Source organism: Gambusia affinis, linkage group LG06 (assembly GCF_019740435.1).
Source record: "Gambusia affinis linkage group LG06, SWU_Gaff_1.0, whole genome shotgun sequence".
Taxonomy (NCBI): Eukaryota; Metazoa; Chordata; class Actinopteri; order Cyprinodontiformes; family Poeciliidae; genus Gambusia; species Gambusia affinis.
This window is the reverse complement of record NC_057873.1, coordinates 14,621,307-14,645,631: the sequence shown is the minus strand read 5'-3', so window position 1 is coordinate 14,645,631 and position 24,325 is coordinate 14,621,307. Positions and strand designations below refer to the sequence as shown.

General features: G+C 39.7%; 1 protein-coding gene across 3 annotated transcripts; it reads right to left on the bottom strand.

Annotated features, from left to right (window-relative positions):
* Positions 1-833: 833 nt before the first annotated feature.
* Positions 834-22,455, bottom strand: LOC122832618 (tumor necrosis factor receptor superfamily member 19-like). 3 transcript variants are annotated; one of them, XM_044119538.1, is made up of 10 exons: positions 22,249-22,455; positions 21,080-21,170; positions 20,019-20,132; positions 13,771-13,949; positions 13,593-13,678; positions 6,161-6,325; positions 4,229-4,357; positions 3,960-4,062; positions 2,376-2,647; positions 834-1,523 (listed from the first exon to the last, which is right to left on the bottom strand). In XM_044119538.1, the coding sequence occupies exons 2-10, from the start codon at positions 21,143-21,145 to the stop codon at positions 1,507-1,509; spliced, it is 1,131 nt and encodes a 376-aa protein (XP_043975473.1). In that variant the 5' UTR covers positions 21,146-21,170; positions 22,249-22,455; the 3' UTR covers positions 834-1,506. The 3 variants fall into 3 exon arrangements, with proteins under 3 accessions (XP_043975473.1, XP_043975474.1, XP_043975475.1); XM_044119539.1 differs by having other exon boundaries at positions 834-1,511; positions 22,249-22,451; XM_044119540.1 differs by lacking the exons at positions 13,593-13,678; positions 13,771-13,949; positions 20,019-20,132; positions 21,080-21,170; positions 22,249-22,455 and adding an exon at positions 6,509-6,982.
* Positions 22,456-24,325: the final 1,870 nt, after the last annotated feature.

Below are 24,325 nucleotides of genomic sequence, written 5' to 3'. Positions count from 1 at the left end.
AGTAGTTCGAGCTCTGCATTCTCACAGCAATGGTGGACTTTGAATGATTTATTTGAACCAGTCTTTGTTCTGTAAAGGGTGGGTTGGTTAATCACATCGTTGTTCATTAACGTCTGAATAATTTTCCCCTCACATATTGCACAGACAGTGACTTTAAGTCTATACTTTTTCAGCAGGGCTGGTACCAGGGCCAATAAAGGGAGATCCTGGCTACAAAACGCACAAGCTTCTGCAAAAGCACAAAATGTTAAAGTATTTTTTATCTAGTTTTTAGAGCAAATAGAAGGCAAAACTAACTTAAAAGTACATTTGAGTGACAGTTTAAGTCAGTAATTTCTAAATGTTGATTAAAAAGGACTACTTATGACATGGGAAAGAGGGCTTGTTATAAGTGAAGCAATCTCCCAGAGGAACATTTTCTTTTTAACATCTAAGTAGATAAAGAAATTATCTTCTCAAAAACAAGCTCCTATATCTTGCAGAAAAGTGAATTGTTATTGTTTTTTATTTCTAGTGTATTAAGATATTTGCACAAGTAGTAGCCCAAAAATAGTTGATATGATTTTGTATTTTTGCAGTGAAGTTGTTCGTATAATACTACCACCCAAAAAAAGAACAGTTCAAACGAATCATTCAGATCGATGAGTGTATTTATTTCTACCTCCTTGTAAATTAATGTTACTCGTGGGATTTTTAGATAAAAAATTTTCTTGGGGTATCACCTTGAAAGTGTTTAGCAGGGAGATGCGGCTAAAGGTTAAATTGCACTTAGTAATTTCACAGGTACATGTTGCACTTCTGCATTATTTAAGAATTGAAACCATGAAATGTCATTCTGTTTCAGAGGTTTATTTACAACGCTACATGGACATGAAGCTTCACAACCAACAACGCTACAACAGAGCTGAGAAAGGCAAACATGCAGTCAAGTCTACAGTTCGTAACAAAAATATTGACCTATTAAGTATTTTACAGTATCTACAGGGCGTTTATCACTTAGACATTCCTCGTCCCAACCTGCTCCATACGATCAAGATTGTCTTCGATGTGCAACTTTTTTCACTTTTGAGACATTTCGTCAAACTTTTACACGAAAGCTTCATAACACCTGCTTCTAGACGAGCGGTACAGTTTAGATTCTCCTACATGTGACGATGCGAGACATTCTCAGGATTCACTTTGCTTCACTGGTAAAAGTCACAATGTTTCAACTTCATATGATCGAACCCAGTGGGCCATCGAGTTCACATTCTCAGTGTGTTTTAGTGTTTTCATCCATCTGCGGCAGCGCTCCTGTGGAGGATGCACATAATGTGTTTTGTTTGGACCATCTGACGGAGGGCTCTGAGGTCACCGACGAGGCATTTCAAGGAGACGGCACGACCGCGCTCGTGTCTGTGTTGTTGTGTGTCTGTGCATGTGGGGAGACTAGGTAGGAATCCGAGACGGAGTCTGGGTGTGGCTGTTGTCGAGTCCAGGTGGGGGTTCCAGCCAGAGACGTCCACGTCACCCTGGGCAGAGAGCAGGAAGAGGAGAGCGCACACGCGGCGATTAGTAACGCATCTGTCCTGAGACGGCAGTGGGCTGACTTACAGCTGGATCCTGTTGACTACGTCAAAGGTGCATGCTCATCATAGACACACACATACACACACACACTCAGAGCTACATAACGGTTTATAAAAAAGGCTGGGCTGAGACACACGGGTGCACATAACATATGAGGAATTAATGCATTTATTTTCTCCATTCTGTGTGTTTTCTGAAAATGATTGATGGTTCATTATTACAATGCTCACTTCACTAAAATGCTCCCTATAGCTAAAGATTCAAAAAAATCCTTCAGATTAATTCATTCCTTATCCAGTTCTTATTTGAAATATATTAATCTAGTGGGGAAAACTCCCTTAAATAACTGTTCCACAAATAGTAACAAATCCTCTAACTACTTCTTTAAGTTTTTCCATAAAATCCAAATCAATTCAGTTTAATATGGCGGCAATTCACAACACGTCATCTCGAGGCACTTTCTAAAAAAATATTATTTCAATTTAATCATGCATCCATTTCAACTGAATTCAAACAGTGTGCTAAGGTGGGGAACGTCTTTCCCCACCTTTGCATTATACATTTAGCACTACTCTCAGAACATTCTTCATTACTTTTTATTCCAAGTTTAAATGTTTTAGTTTGGATGTTGAGTGTGTCATGGCATACACACAGGTAGGAGGACGGTATTTTTTTTTTTCCTTATATTAAGAAAAGCCTTTTAGCCAAAGGTAGGAGTAAATGTTAATTTATTTATACACAACCACATCATAAAAATACAATTTATTTTAAAAGTGAAATAAATACAGAGAAACATGGCCGCTCACCTTCCTGCGTTTGCCCTTGCTGCTTAGGAAGAAGTGCATCAGTCACAGTGTCACTGCAGTCCTCTCTCCTCCTTTCACATGAATACTCCCTCAATCCTTCCCTTTCCTCTCCTCCCTCCTCACTTCCTCCTGCTGGGTCGACTCCACAGAGAGGAAGCTCCAAGTATTCAGGAGACCCAACACTTCCTGTCATTTCGTCCTCTCCCACACACTCAGGCTCTGTGTGGCCTTCCAGCCACATTGGAGTATCTTCTTCATGTAGGCGTCTATTTCTGTGGAAAGGAAAACAAAGCAGTGTGTAACAACATGAACATAGCCTGGTGGAGACAGCCTTTTGCTTTTTCCTGCTGGCGGAGCTTCAAACAGATGAGCTCTTTATTCGCCTACAGCAGCTTGATAATAAAGGCAGTAAGATGAAAAGTGGAGCAGTTCGGTGTTAAGCTGGTTGATGTCCTACCTGCAGGTCTTAACAAAAGCTGAGCTTATAGAGAACAACTCTGCCTCTAGAAAGACGTCAACCGTGAAGAAACTTATGATAATTTGAATCAATGGATTAGATTAAAACCTTATTTAGCTGTGTCTTTTTTTTTTTTATTCTAATCCAATGTTTTATCTACATTGATAATATTAGTGTTACATTAAACAATCCTCTGGTGACTGGCTTTAACCAGTTTTCAGTTCGACTTGTCCTGATCCTTGACTGGCAATTCAAACATCCAATCTTATTCTGGTCAGCACAAAAAAAAACATCTCGAAGCTACTCAAACGATAATTACATTTTCTACATTGATATATTTGTTGCATCTCAAACAGGCTGGACATTTTAAAGCAAAGCTCCCATTATTTACGGTTACTGATTCTAATAATTGTAATCGCTGATACAGGATGTTAAACAGCTTAAAATGCCAATTTGGGCTTTATAAAGCTGGAGATTAGAAATTAGCCCAGAAACACTGATTAGTGAATCTCTAACAAATATACAAATCCCCTTTTATTCAGCTATTATCTGAATAGATCCTTTAAAATATGTGTTTAGTGTTTAGGTGGATTTACCAAGTAAGTGGCAAATATCTTTTTGTTCATTAAAAACATTTTACATTCTGCTGTTTAATCTATTCCATTGTAGATTACGTCTACATTTCTTGGTTTTGCCTCAAAAACAGTAAAAAACTGATTTATGACATCTGGGATGCTGTGGGGATGTTGCTCATCATACCTAAACCACCGTGTTTCACAGGATAATGTGGCTGAAATTCAGTGTTTGGGGGAATCATCTGGCAAACTACCTGTAACCTCTTAACACAAATGATCAGTCTTGATTTTGTAAATCCATAAAATGTGGTACCATCTCTCTTTGACTCAGTCAGTGTATTATTAGGCTAATTGTAACCTCTTCTGCACATTTTTTTCCTCCAACAGCAGGATATCACGGGGGTTTATAGTCTCCGCTATGATACACCTGCTGGAAAGTTATTCACCCTGCTGAAAATTGATTTCTATTACAGCTAAATTTGATAATTGAATCACAACGTGTATATAGAATAACAGTCTGCAAGTTCGTACTTGAGCAGAAATGTTACTTACTCATCACTGAGGCTCATCTGTGACTGGAAAGGACTGACATTCTGGCTGCGGCCCAAACTACAGCTCTCATCACAGCACAGAGAGGGGTTCAGGTGTACTGGACCTACACAGCACACACACACACACACACACACACACGCGCGCAAATATAACATAAATTTCAAGACAGTCATCTGTACCATTCATCCTTTCGTGAATTGCTCACCAACAAAGTTAACAAAGCAATCACTGGATTTCTTACAGACTTCATCAACTGAACCTAAACGCACCACAGTGGTGTCCGGAGTCCAGGTGGCACTGGCAGCAGGTTCTGTGGGGGAAGTCGTGGAGCCAGCGGGCGTCCATACAGGAGAGCTCTGCCCCGCTGTAGGGACAGTCCTGAGACCTCAGAGAGGAAGCTGAAAAAACAGCAGCAACATGGTGATCTTCCATGAGGCAAGAAACGAGCTGCAAACTTCTCAAATTGTTCAGCAAAAACCCATAGTTGGACTTTAGGTATAAAATACTGCTAACTAATCTGTAAAACATCAATAAATGTGAATTTATTGCCTAATCAATTTGTTTCAGTCTCTAAATCTGTAATCATTCTCTCCACAGGACAAAGTTGTAGCATAATCATATATAGCTGACAAGGCTAACTAGCATCACGCTAATGAGGTTCATAATAACTTCTTAGTACAACAGTTTGCATGTTGTGTCAGCTCCGGTGATGGACGTTGTGCATATTTTAATGGAGGGAAATTACCGACAAAATACTTAACTGAAGCAATCTTCTTGCAAGGAGTAAAAAAAAAAAATTTAAAAAGTGACTGGCAACGCCTTGATACCTTCTGCTACACCTCTTTGTTCCCGACATGCTCAAAGGGGACACATGATGTCATTAATTTGTCGCCCGGGGATATTTCACAGGCTTAATCACTTCTAGCCTCACGAATGCAGCTTATTAAACAAGTTCCCACAAATATGCAGCGTCGTTTAATAAATCTTAGTTCAGCACCCGGTTTGGGAAGTTAACAAAAGAGAAATCCAGTCAAGTTCAGACAGCAGTGAAGCCTCATTTCAAGGCCTTAGCAACTCTTTTTGTCAAACACATTAGTCTGCCAACTTAATATCTCTGAAGTCAGGTTAATAATTTAAAGGCAGGTTTTAGAATGCATATGTGCTTTTTTTTTTTTTTTTTTTAATAAACATCTTTACAAAATTATCTTGTACTGAATGTACTGAATGTCACTGATGTAATAGACCCACAAAATGTTCAAAAGTAATTCAAGATATTTTTTTTAGAGGTATGAAATCATGAAAGGCCTAAAGTGAGATTTAGCTGGGTCATTATCAAAAATATTATCAAAATAAATGTCTCTGAAACTTTGTTGAAAAAAAAATACTATTGTGCACACTGGAACAGTTTAAGAAAAGTTTTCGCTCACATAAACACACACAACACTCAGTGCTCTTTTAAACAAAAACGCATAAGGAGCAGAGCAGCGCAAAGCTAAAACCGGTGTCATCTAATCGGATTGCTTCAAAACAAACACAACTTCCTATTAGGAATTATCAAAAGCACCTGAAGGTTAATTTGTGTTAATAGATATATAGATTGAACAAACCATCCTTGGTCAGAAGTTTTATAAATGATCATTTTTACAGAGTTCTTGTGTGGATTAAAGGATAAAATACATAAGATAAGTTTATTTTCTCTGCTATGTGTGGAGCTCCACAAGTCTCAGTTTTATGTTCGAATCCTTTTGAAGTCTTAATTATTGATAACGACCATCAGAGAGTGAAACCTAAAGATGGCCTCCAAAATCTCACAGTGAACCCGTTAACTCAAACTACATATATTGATTTTGTACTTGTTTGTGTTAACAAAAACCCATTTCACCAAACAACATCGCAAAAAAATTCTGTTTTAGTCTTGCAGAGAGACTTGCTTTTATAGCTTGTGGATTAAATTTCTTTGCTTCTACAAGATCAAGTTGCAAAAATGACACAAAAAAAAGAGCTAAAAATACTCCAATGCTGGAGTCTCTGCGATGTCGTCCTGCACATTTTAGTAAAAGATTACGACTTGCACATCTTTACCAGCCATTCAGCTTATCAAAGCCACACTCATAAAGAAGGGATTAATAAGAAAACATCAAAAATGTTGCTTTGAGAAATAAAGAAAATACAACACATAGCGTGAGGGCATCCTGACTGACCGCTGGGCTTCTTCTCCAGCAGCTGCCTCTTGCAGTAGATGACGCACAGAACCAGCAGCGCCAGCAGGACCGTAGCCAGAGCGCTGCAGATGACTGCAGCCAGCGCCACGTCACGAGGACTCGTCACCACGGAGGGCAGAGGCACCAGGTTCACACGCCCACTACCTGCGAAGGAGACCAGATAGGGAATGAGAGCAGAGAAATGACACGCTGTGTACTTAAAGTGGAAGAAGCCTCCATGGGAGTGGGGACAAATAAAGCAGAGGGCCATGTGTGTTATCTAATGCGAGCCTCCCCAGGCGATGTGGAAGCAGGAGTAATTGTTTCTTTATTCTTTGGGTCAGCTACCTTTCTGCTGAAGCCTAATGAAATGAGCAGAGGAGTTCAAAGACAAAACGCCTGTGGTGGATTCCCTCTTTAACGACCTCTGTCTTGTTCTGAACAGAAGATGATTTACACACGTTGCTCTATCTACCACCCCTCTTGCACTTCGACAGGCACACAAGCTAGGACAGCTTTTAAAATACCCCTCAAGTTTCTCTGTGCATTTGAAAACATAGTCCATCTAAGCGTCTACATTGTGCTGATTTCATAATGAGGCTCTCGTCCTACCTGAGGGGAGACATAATGTCTGTGTTTGCTCCTGCCATCGGGACCCTTAACACACATTCATATAAAGCCTTGAAGAATGCAGCTCATTTTACATGTTCGCACAGCTACAGAGCGTCAGGGCTTAATGCGGCTTAAGGCTAAACACAGAAAATTGTGAAGCAGTTTTTTAAAATAAAAAAATAATCGCTTCTGCTACATGTAATCATCCTTTAATCAAATGAAATTCTCCATGCGCTTGCAAATGTTTTCGGAGACTGTTAGTTTAACCAAAGATCACAAAGTGCCACATCACAAGAACTTATTCAGAGTCAGGTTTCACCATTAACTCTTTTTTTCAGTTTTCACATGAAAGTGCAGAGATTTAAGCAAACGCAAAAATAAAGACAGAGAGCAAAGAATCACCAAAACACTCTGCAGCTGTGTTTTGAAGAATCAGGTGATAATTATTGGTGGGGAGATCATCACTTTTTTCACATTTCACACAATAACATTATCTGTAGAGAAAGGAAAAACTGAGGTTATCGACATGTACTGTGTGTCATCTTTGCTTTTTAGTTTTGAGATACCAATTCATCTGCAAGATCAATTTAATATTGGACCAACACTGATAGCAGATAGGATACATTGTCAAAAACACAATCAAAGCCCATTTAACATTTTACCACTGGTGAAGGATGCATGTAATCTGAAACCTGAATTTTTGGTGGCAATTACTTCTTTAAGAGCAAGAATAAAAAACAACTATGCTACACGTTATTTTAAAATTGGCATCTGTGGCCCTTTGTGTTATTTAAAACCTAAGGCTGATGACTGATGATACTTTTTTTAAATCATGATTATTTCCAAAAATGTATGAGAGCAACCTTCAGAAAACTATTTTTTAAGAAAGAAATCTACAAAACAACAGTTAGCGTGCTATGAGCCATAGAGCCTAGCATAGATCAGCATATTGTCAGGTATTTGTCCTGTAATTTGCTGCTAGCAATGTTGCTCAGTTTATTTAATTTAGCCTAAATGTTTGTAGAAACTGACAAATTTTGTGTAGAAGAGGAAAGTTAAGGATGGGGAGATTTGCACAGCACAATATGGTTTAATTCAACTAAAACATTACCCATAATAGTAATATTTACCATACAACATCACAATACAACTTCAGGTACACATCATGAATCCTTAGGGGCAACTCTTTCCTTATTATCAACTTCTTAGAGAAAGCCTGAGGGCTAAAGACAACACAGAGAAAATTTGAAGCCTTTTAGAGTTGCTGGTACACCCTTGACATATCAATCAGTTTATGACTATTCCAAATTTATGCAGAATTTTAAAGCCCTTCTACTCTGATTGTTGTTTTGTCGAAGCAAGACAGTAGCAGCCTACAGTCTCAAGGCCATGTACAAATAGCTCCACACAATTAACTCTGATCTGTTAGAGAAATCACACACAGTCTCCCCTGGTCTCTGTACGTATGATATTTAAGGCGTGGGTTAATACAGAGCAAACAGTGACAGGGAGCGTACAGTGACGTGAAGCAGACTGAGCAGTTACCAGTGAGAATGGCAGCCAGAATGAGTGACTTCTTGTTTGAGGAGATCTTTTTCTAGTCAGCTCCACTATTTGTTTTTCAATATATTAATCATAAAGGCGACCAGTATCAGCCTTTTCACATTCAAGAGCTCTTTGTTTTGCTGTGTAAACATTGCTTTAGCGCTGGCCAGTTTTTTTTTTTTTTTTTCCCTTCCTCTTTCAGACAGATAGGGGATCAGGGTATTTTAACATTCCTTCAGATGGGAAAATATGATGAAACACCGAAAGCAGCGTTTCAAATCTCCGAGAAGTGACAGCAAAGGACCGGTTAGATATAAACAAGAGAACGTACATGATGTCGGATTTATAGAACATTCTAGAGGCATCGGGACACAGCTTAAATCATGCTGGTTTATATAAGTTCCTGTTTATACAGGCATGTTTGTATTGAAAGGCTTTAGCTGCAGTGAAGCTGATAACTCCTTGTTTGCTCTCAAACCTCCTGGTCAAACTGAAGAATAAAGTATAAACCACTGAGGGAAAAAAACAAAAACCCGACAACATTCAATCACAGTAAATCAGTTCAAAATTTCTTTTAGCCTAAAGTATTAAAATGTGGAACTGTCATCCTAAAGCTAAGTGTTGTTTCCAACTGTGTTAGTGTTTGGTTTTATAGACTCTTAACCAGCCCAGGGTATCTGTGTGGTGTCTGACATCTGACCATGGTGTTTAAACTTGGTCTTCATTGTGAAGGTCAGATCCAGCTCATCCGAGGTGAGCATCAACACAAAGACAGCCTGTTATCGGAGTGCCGGCAGCTGCAGCACACACAGATAAACACTGCTCCATTGAACAGACCTCACCTGCTGATATTATCTCCACACAAACCAGACCAATAAACCGCAGCCTTTCACAGACGCACTCACTTTGTGGAATGGCACTTATAGTCCAAATAAAAGCAGCACTTCTTTGCACCTTAAAAGGCTCTTTGACTTATGTCTGTATGAAGGCCTCTGAGGTCTTTCTTTAATGGGGCCATAGCAATGTTTACCCTGATGGCTGAGTAGGAGAGAGGAATGCATTTTCTTTGGTATAGGCATGAATTGTCATTTATACATAAACATTAGAGATATTTGATTAATGTATTAAGGTATCGTTTCAGTACAGCGAAGAAAATGTAATTTACTAAATTTTGACATGGCAAGTTAAACAACGTCTGGAATCACAGCTTTAAAATAACAGCAACTCAGTCATACAGTATGTTTTAAGGAAGTAACGCAGCAGGGCCCCTCTCCCACCTGTTGCTGAACGCTGCTGTCAGTTTGGCTGACACAAAACTAATAAACTCACTTACAAAAATGATGCAATTTGTTATTTGGAAATATTTTCAAGGATATGAATTTGTAGCATTTCTACAGATTATTACCTTGTCAACAGTTTTTTTTTTCTAACTACCTTTAATTTTTTTGCTGTTTACATTTGCCTTTTAAGGCCACGTCCCTACATGAGACCAAATATAATTTATGACCACAAACATTACGACAAGAAAGTTTGCAGTGTTAACTAAACTGTGTTGCGTCTTAAACTTTGCTGTGGTTTTCATTCATATTTATGTCACCGTTTCCCTTGACCTTCAGACTTTGTGGATTATTTGATTATAGTAATTAAGGCTTTAATTTACCCATTAATACATTTCCTGTATTGACTTGATCTGATGACATAACGCTTGATGGCAACAGAAGCACTTCCTCTTCAGCTCAGATTGAACTTTTTGCCTTCGTGTCGAAGCTGACTCGATTTGTAAGCAGGTAACCATCTCTTCTCTGGCAACACCAAGCATGATTATTGCTGCAAGGTGCCGCTTTGACAGTTTGCGTATAGCTTGAGTAAGACAGAAGGCAGGACAAAGTGTTCTGCGATCAGCAGCTATCATGATCCCACACGCCTGCATCGGAGTGGCTTCAATGAGTTTGAGTTTAAATACTGGAACTGCTGCTCTAAGCTGCTGGTAGGCTGGAGGTTTGCCTTTCTTTCTGGGAACTGGATTCATTAAATTAAATACTGGATACATTTTTTATATTTTCCCATCCAGGGGGTCTTTTATGGCTCTAGTGTCCCTTATATGACAGTAGGCTGACAGGAAAGGAGGAGTGAGAGAGGGAAAGACATGCGGCAAATGTCGGCCGGGTCCGGGAATCGAACCCGCAACTGCCTCGTCGAGGACTCAAGGCCTCCAAATGTGGGTTGCGCTATCCCCTACACCACCACAGCACGCCCCATACTGGAGAATTTTTAACAAGTTTTTTAACTGCATTGGAGCAGCATTTTGGGACATAATGACATCTAAGAAGTTTTAGATTTTAATATGTGGACTTGAAATGTCTGAAAAAGCATTAAAATGGTTTTCGGATGTTCAGGAAGATATTCCCTGAATATCTTCAGAAAAGAATTAGAAACTAAAATAGTATTCATTTCCAGACTTTCTTCTTCATTTCATAATGTATAATAAACAAGTAAATCTATAAACACATTGTTTTTTTGTTTACAGAGTTTTATGTCCAAGTAAAATGTATTTACTACATCACAACTGGAATGTTTAAATGTATCAGAAGTCCAAAACTGTGTTTTACAGAATCTGTATATTTTTGTAAGATGATTCAGTACAGATTGGAAAATTTTAAAAAGAATTTATCTGCATTTGTCCAGGAGGCAAAAAAAGTACAAATAATAATAAAAAAAAAACAACTCTGTGAAATACTCTTTTACTTATCCTGAACTAGAAGCTAAAATGAAGAGTGTTTAACAAAGGTTTAGTGATCAGGTTGGAGCTGCCACTTTCAATTTTTACATTTTATTTTAAAGACCAAAAGCCGGTTCCCTGATAGAGTCAGTGGTTTTGAATTAAAAAAATTAAAAAAAAAAAACCCTAAAAAATCTTCCATGACTCTCAATATGAGATTCTATATGAGTAAATGATGAGTGAAAGGTTCATAATTGTATAAAAAAAACTTGCAAAAAAATAAAAAGTGAAAGTGTTGATAAGTAGGAATGTTTGAATGTGTAGCATTCAACATGTACATCATAAAAGGGCATACTAAGACTTCATCTAATGGGAAACAAAAAATAGACTTCCACAAGTCATCTGATTAACTGGCAGCAGCTCAGTGATTAGTTTTACTTGAGAAACAACTTTCAACTTTTTGCTTAAGGGTTGCATTAATTATGCCTAATGACTGGATTTTATTACTTTTGTCTGTGGATAAACTGAAAAACATTTAAAATTCCTGACTAGCTGATTTATGAAGCCCATTGTAATAAAGTCAGTACAGGAAGACGCTACCAGAGAATGCATACAGGTTCAACTCCACCGGGACGGTGAACTATTTCAGCAGATGATACGCATTACAGAGGATGAAGAAATCCATAAAACACAACCTCATTTTAACTCTAAAAAGCCACAGGGGGAAGAGCGAGAAAGAAGGAAGGAGAGGGGAAGATTTACGGTCCACCCCAGACTACAACTGCTTCCCCCTGCACAGCTGCACCGCTGCCCCGGGCCAGGGTGGCCTATTAGAATGATCTGCCCTTTAAGTTTTCACCATCCTCCTCGAGATAACAGCCGTGGATGGGGGGTGAAGGGCGGCTGAGAGGGGGGCGTGGCAAGACGTTCAAACATTTGGAAATACTCCACTCAGAGTCCCTGTAGGAGCGAACCACCGGCTATGTTCCCACACACAATGGCCATTTTGTTTCACAGGCCTCCTCCAGTATCAAAACGGGAAGCGGCACAGATGGACAAATGAGCAGACAGAGGGAGGCCTGTTGTCTCAAGGTCAGCGTACACATCCAGGTTTTCTTTTTTCTTATCCACATCAATAAAGAGGCGAGATTAAAGAACAAAACCAAGTGTGGCCGGTCCAATGACGCCTCCATTCTGCTGCGCAAAGACTGAAAATGTTGTTTAGGTGATATCCCCCCTCTTCCAGCACTTAAATCAGCAGTAAAAGCTCCCTGCAGGAAGTCACACTCAATTATCAAGGGTAGACATTCGTTCGCTTGGTTGGTTTCATTTGCAAACCTGAAATCATACGATTGCTCTTGGTGAGGAGGAAGAAGTTAATAGGATGTGCATCCTAATGGAATATGAGCTGTGTGGATTTATTGGAACACATTCCCAGTTTCTTTTGTCCACATAAATGCCAGAAATTAAAGCAGCAAACTCAGAATTGCTGTAATTGGTGTTGAATCAAACAAACATGCAGCATTTTTCATCAACTGTGCCTTGAAAAGGTATTCACACCCCTTAAACCTTTGGACTGTTTAGTCATATTATAACCAAAAAATATACCAACAAATTGTAGTGCAAAGTGGGGAAGTAAAAAAAAAAAAAAAAAAAAGTTGTACATGGTTTTAAAAATCTGTGAAATGTTGTATGCACTTGCACCTTTCAGTAGCAGTGTCTCTAAGTCTTTAAGGTTTGCACATGTAATCCTGCTTTAAACGTTTCTACCACTTTCTCCCTGAAATGTCTGCTGTGGTCCTTAATCTTCATGATGCTGTTCAAACTGAAATGTAATTACTTGTGTTTTTTGTGTACAACCTAAGTCATTTCCAAAGATAGTGGGTTGGTTGGATTTTATTTGGTGGTATTAGATAATACGGGGTAAAAACAGATTATTTGCGAAAACCATTTGCAAACTGTGTGCCCTTTTCCTTCCACTGCGTGTTATTTTGAAGTTCATGGCTGTAATGTTACAGAAAGATTAAGGGAAGAGAATACTTCAGCAAAATGTTCTGTTCAGGGACGTTTTCTCATTTAGCCCAAACTGAGCACTGAAAATGAGTGTCATGTTCTATAATCCAATATAATCCCATGCTGGCTAATCTTAGGTAGCCATTGCAGGATCCATTTCAGCTCTTCAACTTCCCAGCCTTGAAATTCTAGCATTTATTTATCTTTGTAACATAGCTGGCTGCCTCGGTTGGACTTAGTGAGTCAAACACAGCTCTCTCCACCCTTAGAAAGTTGTGGTTCTGGTTACTCTTGAGGACTTTGTGCTGGCATGTTGAGTATTTGTCTGTGTGTTGGCTTTGTTGTGGCACTGGGTTTTGGTTCCACTCGCATTTGGCAAGAAGTTCAAATGCGTGTTTGTGATGGTGGTGTTTGCTTTCTGACTTTTGTATCTCTGTTGTTTCATGTTCGAACATCTCCTGCTGCGGATTGGGGAGTCTGTTTTCTGGGACCATTTCAGGCCAACTGTTAGACTATTAGGTCAAATGATTCAAAAGTGCTTACAGTTGGGCTCATATGGCGGCGGAGGGTCCCCACAAGGTATGCACTCCATGTCCTGGAATCCACTTAATTTTGTTTTCCTATAAAATCTGTTGCAGACACAAAGTTACATGTTTAGTAAACAAAACAAACATTTTTTTACTATAAAATTGGACAGATTGGTGTCTGAGTGCTCTCTCACCCTGGTAGACAGTCGCCACACACGGCGTTGCTGGTGGTGGAGCAGTTGCCCTTCTGGAAGCGGTTGATGAGGCCACAGTCCAGACAGGGTTTGCACTTCTGCAGGCTCCGGTCCTCTTTGAAGCGGCTGCTCCGACAAGGCACGCACCGGGCATCCTCTCCATAACCAAAGCCACATTCCTGGGGGGATTAAAGGAGAAAAATACACTGAGTAAGAGGCGCCGGGGTTTGGGGGGGGGGGGGGGGGGGGGGTTGGTTGATTTGGGCTGATGTGCAGATGGTGAAAGGGCGAGTTTGAATGTGAACTGCTGGGGGTCCTGAAATTAAAGAATGATCTTAGCCCGCTGGGTTAGAGGGTAACAATGGCCTGCCTCTTTTGAGAGTCCATCTTACACAGCCAATAATCTCCCTGACTCTCTCAGTATGAATGAGTCGCCTTCCGCTGCAAGACCCAGAGGGGCCATGCATTTGAATAATAAAGCCTTTGGGGGACACCCACTGTTGTATTATCGCAGGTTTATTGCTGTGTTTTTTAAACTACTCCCACTCTGAGCCGACTCAGTGAGGGCCCTGTTGATTGAGAGGCTGGCTAGCAAAGGAAATGCTTCAGGAAGAGCGCGGGGATTATAAAGAAGTAGACGGAGGGAAAAGCATATGAATACTTGTTTTGTGCTAAACCATTAAAGGTGCCTTTATAAAGGCCAGCTTCTCTTGCATGTGTGAATGATCTAAAGTGAATCACTCCTCTGCATTAGATTGTTTCAGCAAACATTTCATGTATAAAACACAGCACCCTACTGCCTGGTGTACTTCTGATTTCAGTCTCTTTCGGATAAAGCTTCACAGTAAAGTCCTATATTTTGAACTGTAATCTGATACTTCTTAATAAAAGTGGTTTAAAATCACACTTACAGTACAGACCAAAAGTTTGGACACACCTTCTAATTGAATTCAATTAGAAAGTGTGTCCAAACTTTTGGTCTGTACTGTATGTTTTTATTTTAAGTAATGCTAGAGAGATCTGCTTAATAATTTTGAAAAACAAACCATTAATATGATGTTTAGCAAAATACAAAACATTTTCTGCCATGAAGTTTGGACAGACACTGTTTAGAAAAATACAATAAACCACCTTAGTCACCCCACCTCATCCTCCAAAAAGTGGTATGTGGATATCATTAATGCACAAGAACTTAAGAAAAATAGGTTTGGTTAATCAGAATTATTAATGTGTTTATGTTTTTTTGTCAGACTTCGACCTTCATGTTGCGAGTCACTCAATTTTATCAAATTTATTGCAGCTGCTTTCTTCCTGAGCTTTTACTGGCACATGTTTAGCCCCCTTTAAAACGTCCACATCCCCCTCAGCCCTAAACCTGAATCCTGAAGAAACCCTGTATGTTGTGAGCTAAAAAAAAAAAAAAAAAGTGGAGAATAATACCCAAGAGTCTAGAGAGATTATGCCCAAACAAAAGGGCAAAGATTTTGTGGTATAGATTTACCAGGGTCTCACTTGACCTATAAAGATAAAATTACAATCTGGCCACTGTGCATCTCTCTTCCCAGATATCCATATCTCTGAAACTCATGTTGAAAGCCTGGTGACCTTGATAACAGCTCTACATTTGGATGACAGCTGATATTACTGTACACTGCACAGAATGAAAATACCCTGCAGAAATGATATCATACATTGTTCATTCATTATCGGCTCGGTGGCAGCTGTACTCCTGTAATCCAGGATCCCCACATTGCTCTCCAGATCCTGGAGGACAGGCATGTAACATTAAAGTGAAGGTCAACTTCAAAAAGAACTTCTCTCCTCACCCGTGTCCCGTTTCACTGGCCTGGCATGCACTCCAGCTGGAATGTGGGCAGAAGACTTTGATACGGGGGGGGGGTTGGGTTTAGGGAAAATAAAAATGGAGGTCAGAGGCAAAAATGTGATCTTGCTTGGGCACAGAGAGGGAGGATTAGAAAGACCGCCCTTCCAGCCAAACACATGTGAGCCTGACATTGAAACCTTGAGTCGTGCTTGGCCAGGTGGCCCAGATTGGATCGGCCTATTGCAGCTGTTCCTCTGAGCTCTCCATATAAGGCTGTACAATGCAGCAGGGCACAGTAGGGCACCAAGGAAAGAAGAGAGGGATGGTTTATGCAGTAGGGAAAAGACAAATGAATAAGACTCATCTTTGCTTGCCATAATTTTTGATTTTGTCAAGACAGTTAATTGAAAATGGATTTGCAGAGGAGCGATTGCGGGACAGGGCCTGGTGACCTGTTTCCACATGAAGGAATGGGGCCTCAGGATGATTCAACCCAACCAGGCCCGGCATTGGCACAAGTACTGCTCATGGGGCACCACATGTCAGGATGGGCCAGTGCTACGTAGACACAAGCAGGTCAGAGCACTGAAACAAAGAGGAACAAAGACAAGTCCTGCTCCTCATGTACAGACCGCATAGGACACTGAGGAGCAATGTCTTCTTTCTTTTATAACAGCAAACAAGACACAACAGAGCTGACACAGGCACAGGAGAGGCTCACAATATGTTTACTTTGGTTTAAAAAAAAACTGTTTCCTTATATCAATCTATTTTCATAGAGTGTAAAAAACATGTAATTACTTCTGCTTTTGTTTTTAGACCACAATTTGTGTAAGAAATGTACCTTCTCCTGTTTTTACCCTATATTTAACATAACCTTAGTAAAAGTTATTACTTTATGCTTCTTTTGACTGGAAATCAATCAGAACTCCTAAATTCATCTCTCTGGAGCTGTAAAGTGTAGGTGTCATTTTTCAGCCAGCTGACTGGTAGGGTGTGGCCAAAGGGGAGATAAGGGCAACATCACATTACTCAATGCTCTAAAAGCCCTGAAACTGTAACTTCGTGAAACCTTGGTGTATCTTGATAACAGTTACCAGCCCATGAAAATATCAGATTGAAGGTCAACACAACAAATACTAACAAGTATTATTATATGTAAACATAAAATGTGAAAGGCATTTATAGCTGTGGCAAACATCAGCTACTTTAAACAGTTTGAATTTCCAAAAATGTAATCAGACTCACAGCTTATCAAGAGTTTGGAGATAAAATGGTTAACCTTCATGGTCTCTGTGCCGTATCAGAAGGTGTAGATGGCATCAGCATAAACAAAATAGCAGCATAACAGTTTGAAGGTCCTAAACTACATTATTTTGAGAAAGTAACTCTGTTTTGGCCAAATCATCAGCTGAACCAGACAGAAGAGGACAGAGCTTCTGGAGAGTAAAGGCCAAAATTCAAAAAGGAAAAAAAAAAAAACATGTCACACTGAGTTTGTTAACTGCAATATTTTTCTTTAAAGTACTCAATTTAAAAAAACAAAAATGGCACTTTAAAAGAAACCTACAGACAATGTATCAAATTATACATCCACTATTTCTACACAAACAAATAGAAACTGCTTTACATGCCCTCAAAAACCATGAAAACAAAATAAAATAAGCAGATGCTTGACATCACGTTCCCCTGCATGTCCTATCTCCTGATCTTGTTTGGCTGAGATTGCCAAGCATAACAGCCGTGTGGAGGGGAGAGAGGGGCCGAGCTGGCTGGGTCCTGATGCGTGTTCAGACGCACAGATATTTCTGAGATTAAAAGGGAATCACGGTAGGAGAGGGGAAGGGGGCGGCCGGTCATATGATCCTGTGATGAAACAAGTCTGGAAACACTGCCAAGTCCGTTGGAGCAAGGTTCTGTTTAGCTCATAACACAATGAAACCTTTCTGTTTAGAAAGATTCTGAAAACTTCTTCAGATGTAAAAATTCTGCGCCAGATGGACAACGTTTCTGTTGCTTACTAAAATGAATATTTGTGAAGGCTTTTCAGCCAGCAGCACTCAACGGTTCTTTGTCTTGGGAATAATTACCGTCTTTCTATGCTACATATTGATGTCACATCAAAAACACATGTTCTTGACATTTCTTTGTTCTTTTTTGCCACTGGCATTTTTCTAGAATGCACTGGAAGGCCAGTAAAACTGAATGAAATCTGGAATGAAATATGTGTCAGGGAGAGAAAGAGTAAGTAGTTATAACGGACTATGTGTGAGTGGCTACTTGAGCAACAGTTAGCGTGGCGGTGCTAATTGATGTTTGTCAGAGCAGCTTCCAGAGGCAAACGTCCAGAGCAAACTGGGCCACATTCCTCTGAAATCTCTATAGCAGCTGCACAGAGGGACTCCAGAAGTCCTCTTCCTTCCCCACCGGGTCAAACCCCCATCGTTTTTAGGGTTACGCAGACCTCTGATCACAAGCTTTTCTAACTCTGGGAATCTTTCCCCTGGTCCCAGGCTCTGGTCTTCTCTTTGAGCCAGCATCCCGCTACCTTCAGAGAAAGAGTGAAGCGGCCAATTATTAACCAGGACCCCAGGGTGGCGGGCAGCACTCATGCCTGCTGAGCAGGCAGAGAAACTGGAGGATCACTGAAGCATGTTACTGAGCACACAGTGCATGTTTGCGTGCTCGCAGATTAAAGGCGACAGGGCTTAAATGTGTTCAACAGATGTAAAGCTGAGGGTAGAGAATGTTTTCATCTTTAATTTTCCTGCTGCTAATGTATTTTTGTTAGAAACATCTTCCTAGTATCCAACCATACACCAAGGCTGCAGATCATAACGCGATACAAACTTCTGATGAGCATTTTGTCTGTGTGTTTACGTTCTTTGTAAAGTCTAATTAATTTCCTGCAGTTGTGTATGTATATGTATATATATATATATATATATATATATATATATATATATATATATATATATATATATATATATATATATATATATATAACATGGCACTTGCACTATTTGCTTCATTACTATTCCCATAATTCAATGCATTTCATCTGAATTTTATGACATAGCCTGACACAAATAGCTTCTAATTGTAATGTGGAAGGAGAGATTTTTTTTTTTCTTTTCTTTTCAGAAAATTTTACAACTAAAATCTGAAAAGTGTGTAGTACAATTTTGCAGTCCCTCAGTGTTCATCAATTTCACTGGAATTACAGCTGGGAGCTTTTTTTTGGAGCATGTCTCACCAGCTTTGAACATCTAGAAACAAAAAATATTCTATCTATACTTATTTTCAAAGCAGATTTCTGTCAAATTGCATAAAGAGTGTCTGTGAACTTGAACTTTCCAGTTTTGTCAAATCGGATGCTTGTTTCTTGTTGTTTTCCTGCAAAAAGACAAACCTCCAGCTCAGTCTCAAATCTTTTTGCAAACAACTAAGTTTTCTTTCACTGCTTCTGTATTCAGTTTTATCAACATTTCTGACTAGATTCCTAACCTCTACTGAAGAAAAGCATCCCCATAGCATGATTCTGCCACCACCATGTTTCAAGATGGGCCTATAATAATTTTTATAAGACAATTGCGCAGATTAAATAACACACAGGTAGATTCTATTTCCTAACAAGTTGCCTTCTGAAATCAGATTAATTCGATCTTGTAAGGGGTATCAGAGTAAAGGGGATATTAGGCAGCAGATTGCCATACTTGTCAGATATTCATTTCATAAAAATTAAAAGCAGGGTCCCCTTTCTACCATTTAATAATTGTGCAGTCCTTTGTGTTGGTCTAACCCGTAAGATTCATTGCCGCCTGTGGATATAATGTGACAAAAAGGTTGAGGGGTATCTAGATTATTCTATGTCCTGTTTACTTGGCTTCCCATCACTGCCTCCAGGGTGGGTAGGTGCTGTAATCGGCGCTGCTGGAAAGGGAAAGGGCCTTTTGCTCACCAGCCCTAACTGACACTACAGAGGCCTGTTTGTACAAAGCTCACAGAAAGCTGCGGCTCAGGGGGTGGAAAAGACTCTATTCCCTGTTGAGAGAGCTGCAAGCTTAGGCATGGCTTGCTTCAGAGGGTGAAGACAATGAGTTGAACCGGGCGCGATGGGGAAAAACAATGGAAGCCATTGAGCTGGAGGAGGTCAAAAGCATGGGTGTGACTGATTAAAGAACGGCCGGCGTTGTTGGACAGAAGTTAATAACGGATTGGCGGCTCTTTGCATGAAAGGGAGGAAGCAATAAATAAAGCTGCAAGTTTTCCCCAACATGTGATGTGAAACACTTTTCTCAAAGTCTTTTTGATCGATTCCAAAGACATATCTTACATTTGGACACAGAATGCTGGATAAATCTGTCTAACAGAAGAGACGATTAGAAGGCAAAAACGTATTTCAAAACAGTTATGCTCCAACCTTAGAAAGCTCCTGTCCTGCATCACACTGTTTGCAGGGTTTGCAGTTCCCAAAGCGGTCCTTGTACTCCTGCTCTCTGCACTCTCTGCTCTCCTCCATGGCTCCCACGCCGATCTGAAGGGAAACAGACATTTGGTGAAAGTTAAAGATTCCTGCATTTCATCACCACTTCTGTCCATGTCAGATAAAGACAACCCCTTCCCAGGCAACACATCACTTTGCCTCATGATACTTTAAGAGGGTCTAAGTCATTGCTATGGACTCCTTTTGATAGTAACGGCTGAAACAGATGGGATGTGAGGAGATCAAGCCTTAATGGATCTTGTGGGAAACTTTGTAGCTGGCAACAATACAGAGATCACAGAAAAACAGGGAGTCTGGGCGGAGATATAATCATAAAAGCGCAGTGTATGAGGAAAATATGACAGCGTGCACTCAGATGGGAACTCTCAGTCTCCTTTTCAACACTGGAGGACACACAGTCAGCATATGCACTTTATGAAAGGTAACATGTTTTAAAAAGTCTTGCACATTGGTCTTTGTCAGAAGTGTTTGCAATGGCATGTCTGAGAAGGTTTGAATCACCGTTATGTGTTCCCCCTCCCCACCTGTTGCTGCAGTTACTTGGACAAAGGATAATTCCCTTTTTCCTCATTAACAAGAAAAACTGTTTTTAGAAATGTTTCCATGAATTAAAAACATCAGTCATGCCACAGAAGCTAAAGGAGTGCCACCCGTCAACCTGCCGCCCACCACAACCCTCCCACAAATGATTCTGTGCACTGGTCAGCTGGCTGAAAGGAGGCTACTACACTTTTCCCTCAAAGTAAAAACAATTCTGGTGATAGAACACTAACAGAGCTGCTCCCATCGCTCCCATAGCTACCTGAGAAAATAGCCAAACTAACTCATTTTATCAAGATCGATGTCTAATAAACAAAATATCCATACATACAGTATGTTACAGATAATATAACAGTGATATTCCATGTATATTTCAAATAATGATAATAATAATAATACAATTAATCATAAATACATACAAGTAAAAGCGTTCCTACCAAAGCTGAGAAGATGATATGTGCAGTTAGCAGGAGCGACAAGCTGTGTGGAAGCCTCCAAAACATCTTGATGGCCACCTACTGCTTCGAGCTGAAAGCAAGGACATACCAGTCAAATCTTTATATTCTCCTGTTAAGAAACAAAGGCCTTTTTGGTTGGGACAATATTTTGAGATTAACAAAGAACGACTGGTATGATGGTTTCGATCAAAATATGACTACAACTTTGTTTTCTTCTTTACAGTGAAATACCACTGTGAGTCTGGGTAGCTCTAAATTAATTGTGCAGAGTTTGGTGAAAATAAAAACAAATATGTAAGACAGAGTAAGTTGTTGATATCTTTGAAAGCACACACACAAAAAACCTAATTTTTATTTAAGCATGTGCAGAGAGCATGAACATGACTGGAGTATTGAGGAAAGAATGCTTTCCAAAAATAGAAACCTGAAATAAAATTTTACATTTATTAATGTCGCATTTCAGTGTCGGATATCTTAAAGGAACACATTTAAAACAGCACTGGCAGAATCTGTTTATCCTACTTAAACTGACACTTAATAATAAAATAAGAGTAGTTTTCTAAATTATGAGGCCTTCTTATTTCGATTTTTTACACTTTGCATAGTGGTGCGGTCATATATTTGGACCAAAAGGAAAATCTGCATTTTAGGCAAGATTAGTATAAACAAAGTTGTTTGCTGGGATTTGAGTACAAATACAGCAAAAAGAGCTGGTCGGGAGAATTTGTTTATTCTGAATAAAGGGCATAAAAACAATAAATCCCTTAAGTTCAAATCACTGAGAAGAAAACTGTCATATCATGGGTTTGTTCCTCACATTACAGGTTCAATAGTTTGGTAGAACCAGAAGTAAAATGAATGCACAAAGCCACCCCTTAATTTAGTTCAAATATTTAATTTGAACTAGATAAACTATAACTCACATTTCACCCTGCTTGTTGTTGAATGCAACCAATCCAAAATTAATCAACAATTCCTAACTAGCAGCTCAAAAATGTAGCCACCAAAAAGCAAACAAGAAGACTGAATTCAGCGTGATAAACAGTGTAGGTTTGTTATGGTGTCTTTTACTGTGATCTGCTAAAATCCAACTCTGCTTCCCGTCAGAGAACGACGCTGAACTCAGCTGAACTCAGCGCGTTTCTTACCTGATCAAAAAAAAAAAAAAAAAAAAAGAGCAGGCTGTTGATTAAAGATCCCAAAAAGTGGACAGCAGACCGGCGAAAGGCGTGTTTCCCGCACCGGTCCGCTCACCATGTCAGCGCCGCAGCTCCTGCACCGCACCGCACCGCACCGCAGAGCTCTGCTTTGAGCTGCAACAGCAGCTCAAGCGCAGATCAAAGGCGGGGAGAAGGGGCAGGCTTTATGGATCTGATCTGTGATCAGCCAGCCTACATCAAAGAACGCTTTCACAGAGAGAGAGACGGAGAGAAATGCGCACAGACATGTATACACACAAACACACACGCACGCACTCACCTACACACACACACACACACACACACACACACACACACACACACACGCACGCACACGCACGCACACACACACACACACACACACACACACGCACACACCCACACCCACAAACACACACAGAGTCTTCACCCCGGTGCTTCCTGTATCAGATCGATGACAGCAAATATAAAATTTAATAAATGTTGAGACACTAACCCGCAATCTGTGTCGCTTTTCTCCAGGGGCGTTTCTAGACACAAAGCCAGTCTGGAGCACATGTTAGGAAAATAAATAAAATCTAAATTTTAGGGGATTTTCTTTTCTGTTGGAATTTTTTTGTAATTATACGAAGGATATGCAAAAAATTTAAAAATAAAAATAAAATAAAATAGAATAAAATAAAATAAAATAATCGTTTGCTTAATGGACCCCGATTGAAAGTTGATGTTAATCTACCTTGTATTGTTCCCTTTACGTCACCGGCTGCTAGTCACATTTTTTTATTATTATTTTTTTGCAAAATCAAATCCAGTCAATTAAAACTCCAAAAGAGTCCACAACTCTATTCTTTTCTGAGGATCCAGTCTGTATGAAGCAAAGCGTAGAACAAGGCGCTGGTTTGTTCTACACTTTTGCTGTGGCTTAGATTCAGCAAAACCCCATAATTTACCTTGTCTTAATTAGAGTTTGAATACTGCTTATTATTAGCATTTGCAATTCATTAGATATATTTCTGATATCTTTTGCCTGTTTTATAAAGTTCAGTTGCCATCACACACATATCCTTTGATAGTTAATTCTTTTGCTTTTTCCATGGTTCTGAATCCAACAACACCCATGTAAGGATAAAACATGCAAGTTTGTCAGGAGTCCAAACAACACTTGCTTCTAAGGTATGCAGAAAACCACCAATGAATGTGTAACACAACAGCTTTAAAGCAGATGGGTCAAAACGGCAAAAGACAACACTGCTGTCAGGAAGTTTCTTAGGAACATAAACTTGCTTTTCTCTTCCTAAGAACAGGAAAGTAAGGTTGCAGTTCATACAGACTCACCACAATTGGACAATAACAGCTTAAAAACAATATTTCCTAGTTGGAGCAATCTTGATTTCAGCTACAACATTTAAGTTCTGAATTTGGCATACTAAATTGCACAAATCAGTCTGGTGCTATTGTTGGGATGGTGTTGGGGAGATTTTTTCATATTTTGCCACCCACTGGACCCCAGCTGAGCATAATTTCACATAATTTCAGACCCACAGTCTTCCTAAGTATCATATCTGACCACCATCCTTTAAGTGTACCCATATTCTAATGCAATACTTCCACCAGGGTAATGCACCATGTCACATCTCAAATCATCAAGCTCAACACTGGTTTCCTGAACATGACCATGAGTTCAACTGCACTTCACTGGCCGCCACAGACACCATTTCTCAATCCACTTGAACTCCTTTGGGATTACGTGGAGCAGCAACACAGTCTCACTGTGTTGGGAGCAGCAGACTCATATCATGGATCTCATTAGATGAGTCCATATTGTTAAACAATACCTTGTTAAATCAATAAAAATTAAGGCACTTCCCAAGGCATAAGAGGGTCCAAACCAGAACTACTGTGGGTCACCTAACAAAGTGTTTGATTAGTGTATTGTTTAGCACTGATTGTTTTAAACCATTTTAAAAGTATTCTTTCCTCTACCAAAGTCCAACAGTCCTTAATACGTTAAAGGTTCCCTGATATGAGAGTTTATTTATGGCTTCAG

What these genes read in the sequence shown, in the direction of transcription:
- LOC122832618 (XM_044119538.1), bottom strand. Translation starts at nt 21,145, where the DNA reads ATGTTTTGGAGGCTTCCACACAGCTTGTCGCTCCTGCTAACTGCACAT. An exon ending in ATATCATCTTCTCAGCTTTG is followed by an intron (nt 20,133 to 21,079) that starts GTAGGAACGCTT and finishes GTTTCCCTTCAG; the next exon opens with ATCGGCGTGGGAGCCATGGA. An exon ending in GGACTCCGGACACCACTGTG is followed by an intron (nt 4,063 to 4,228) that starts GTGCGTTTAGGT and finishes TGTGCTGTGTAG; the next exon opens with GTCCAGTACACCTGAACCCC.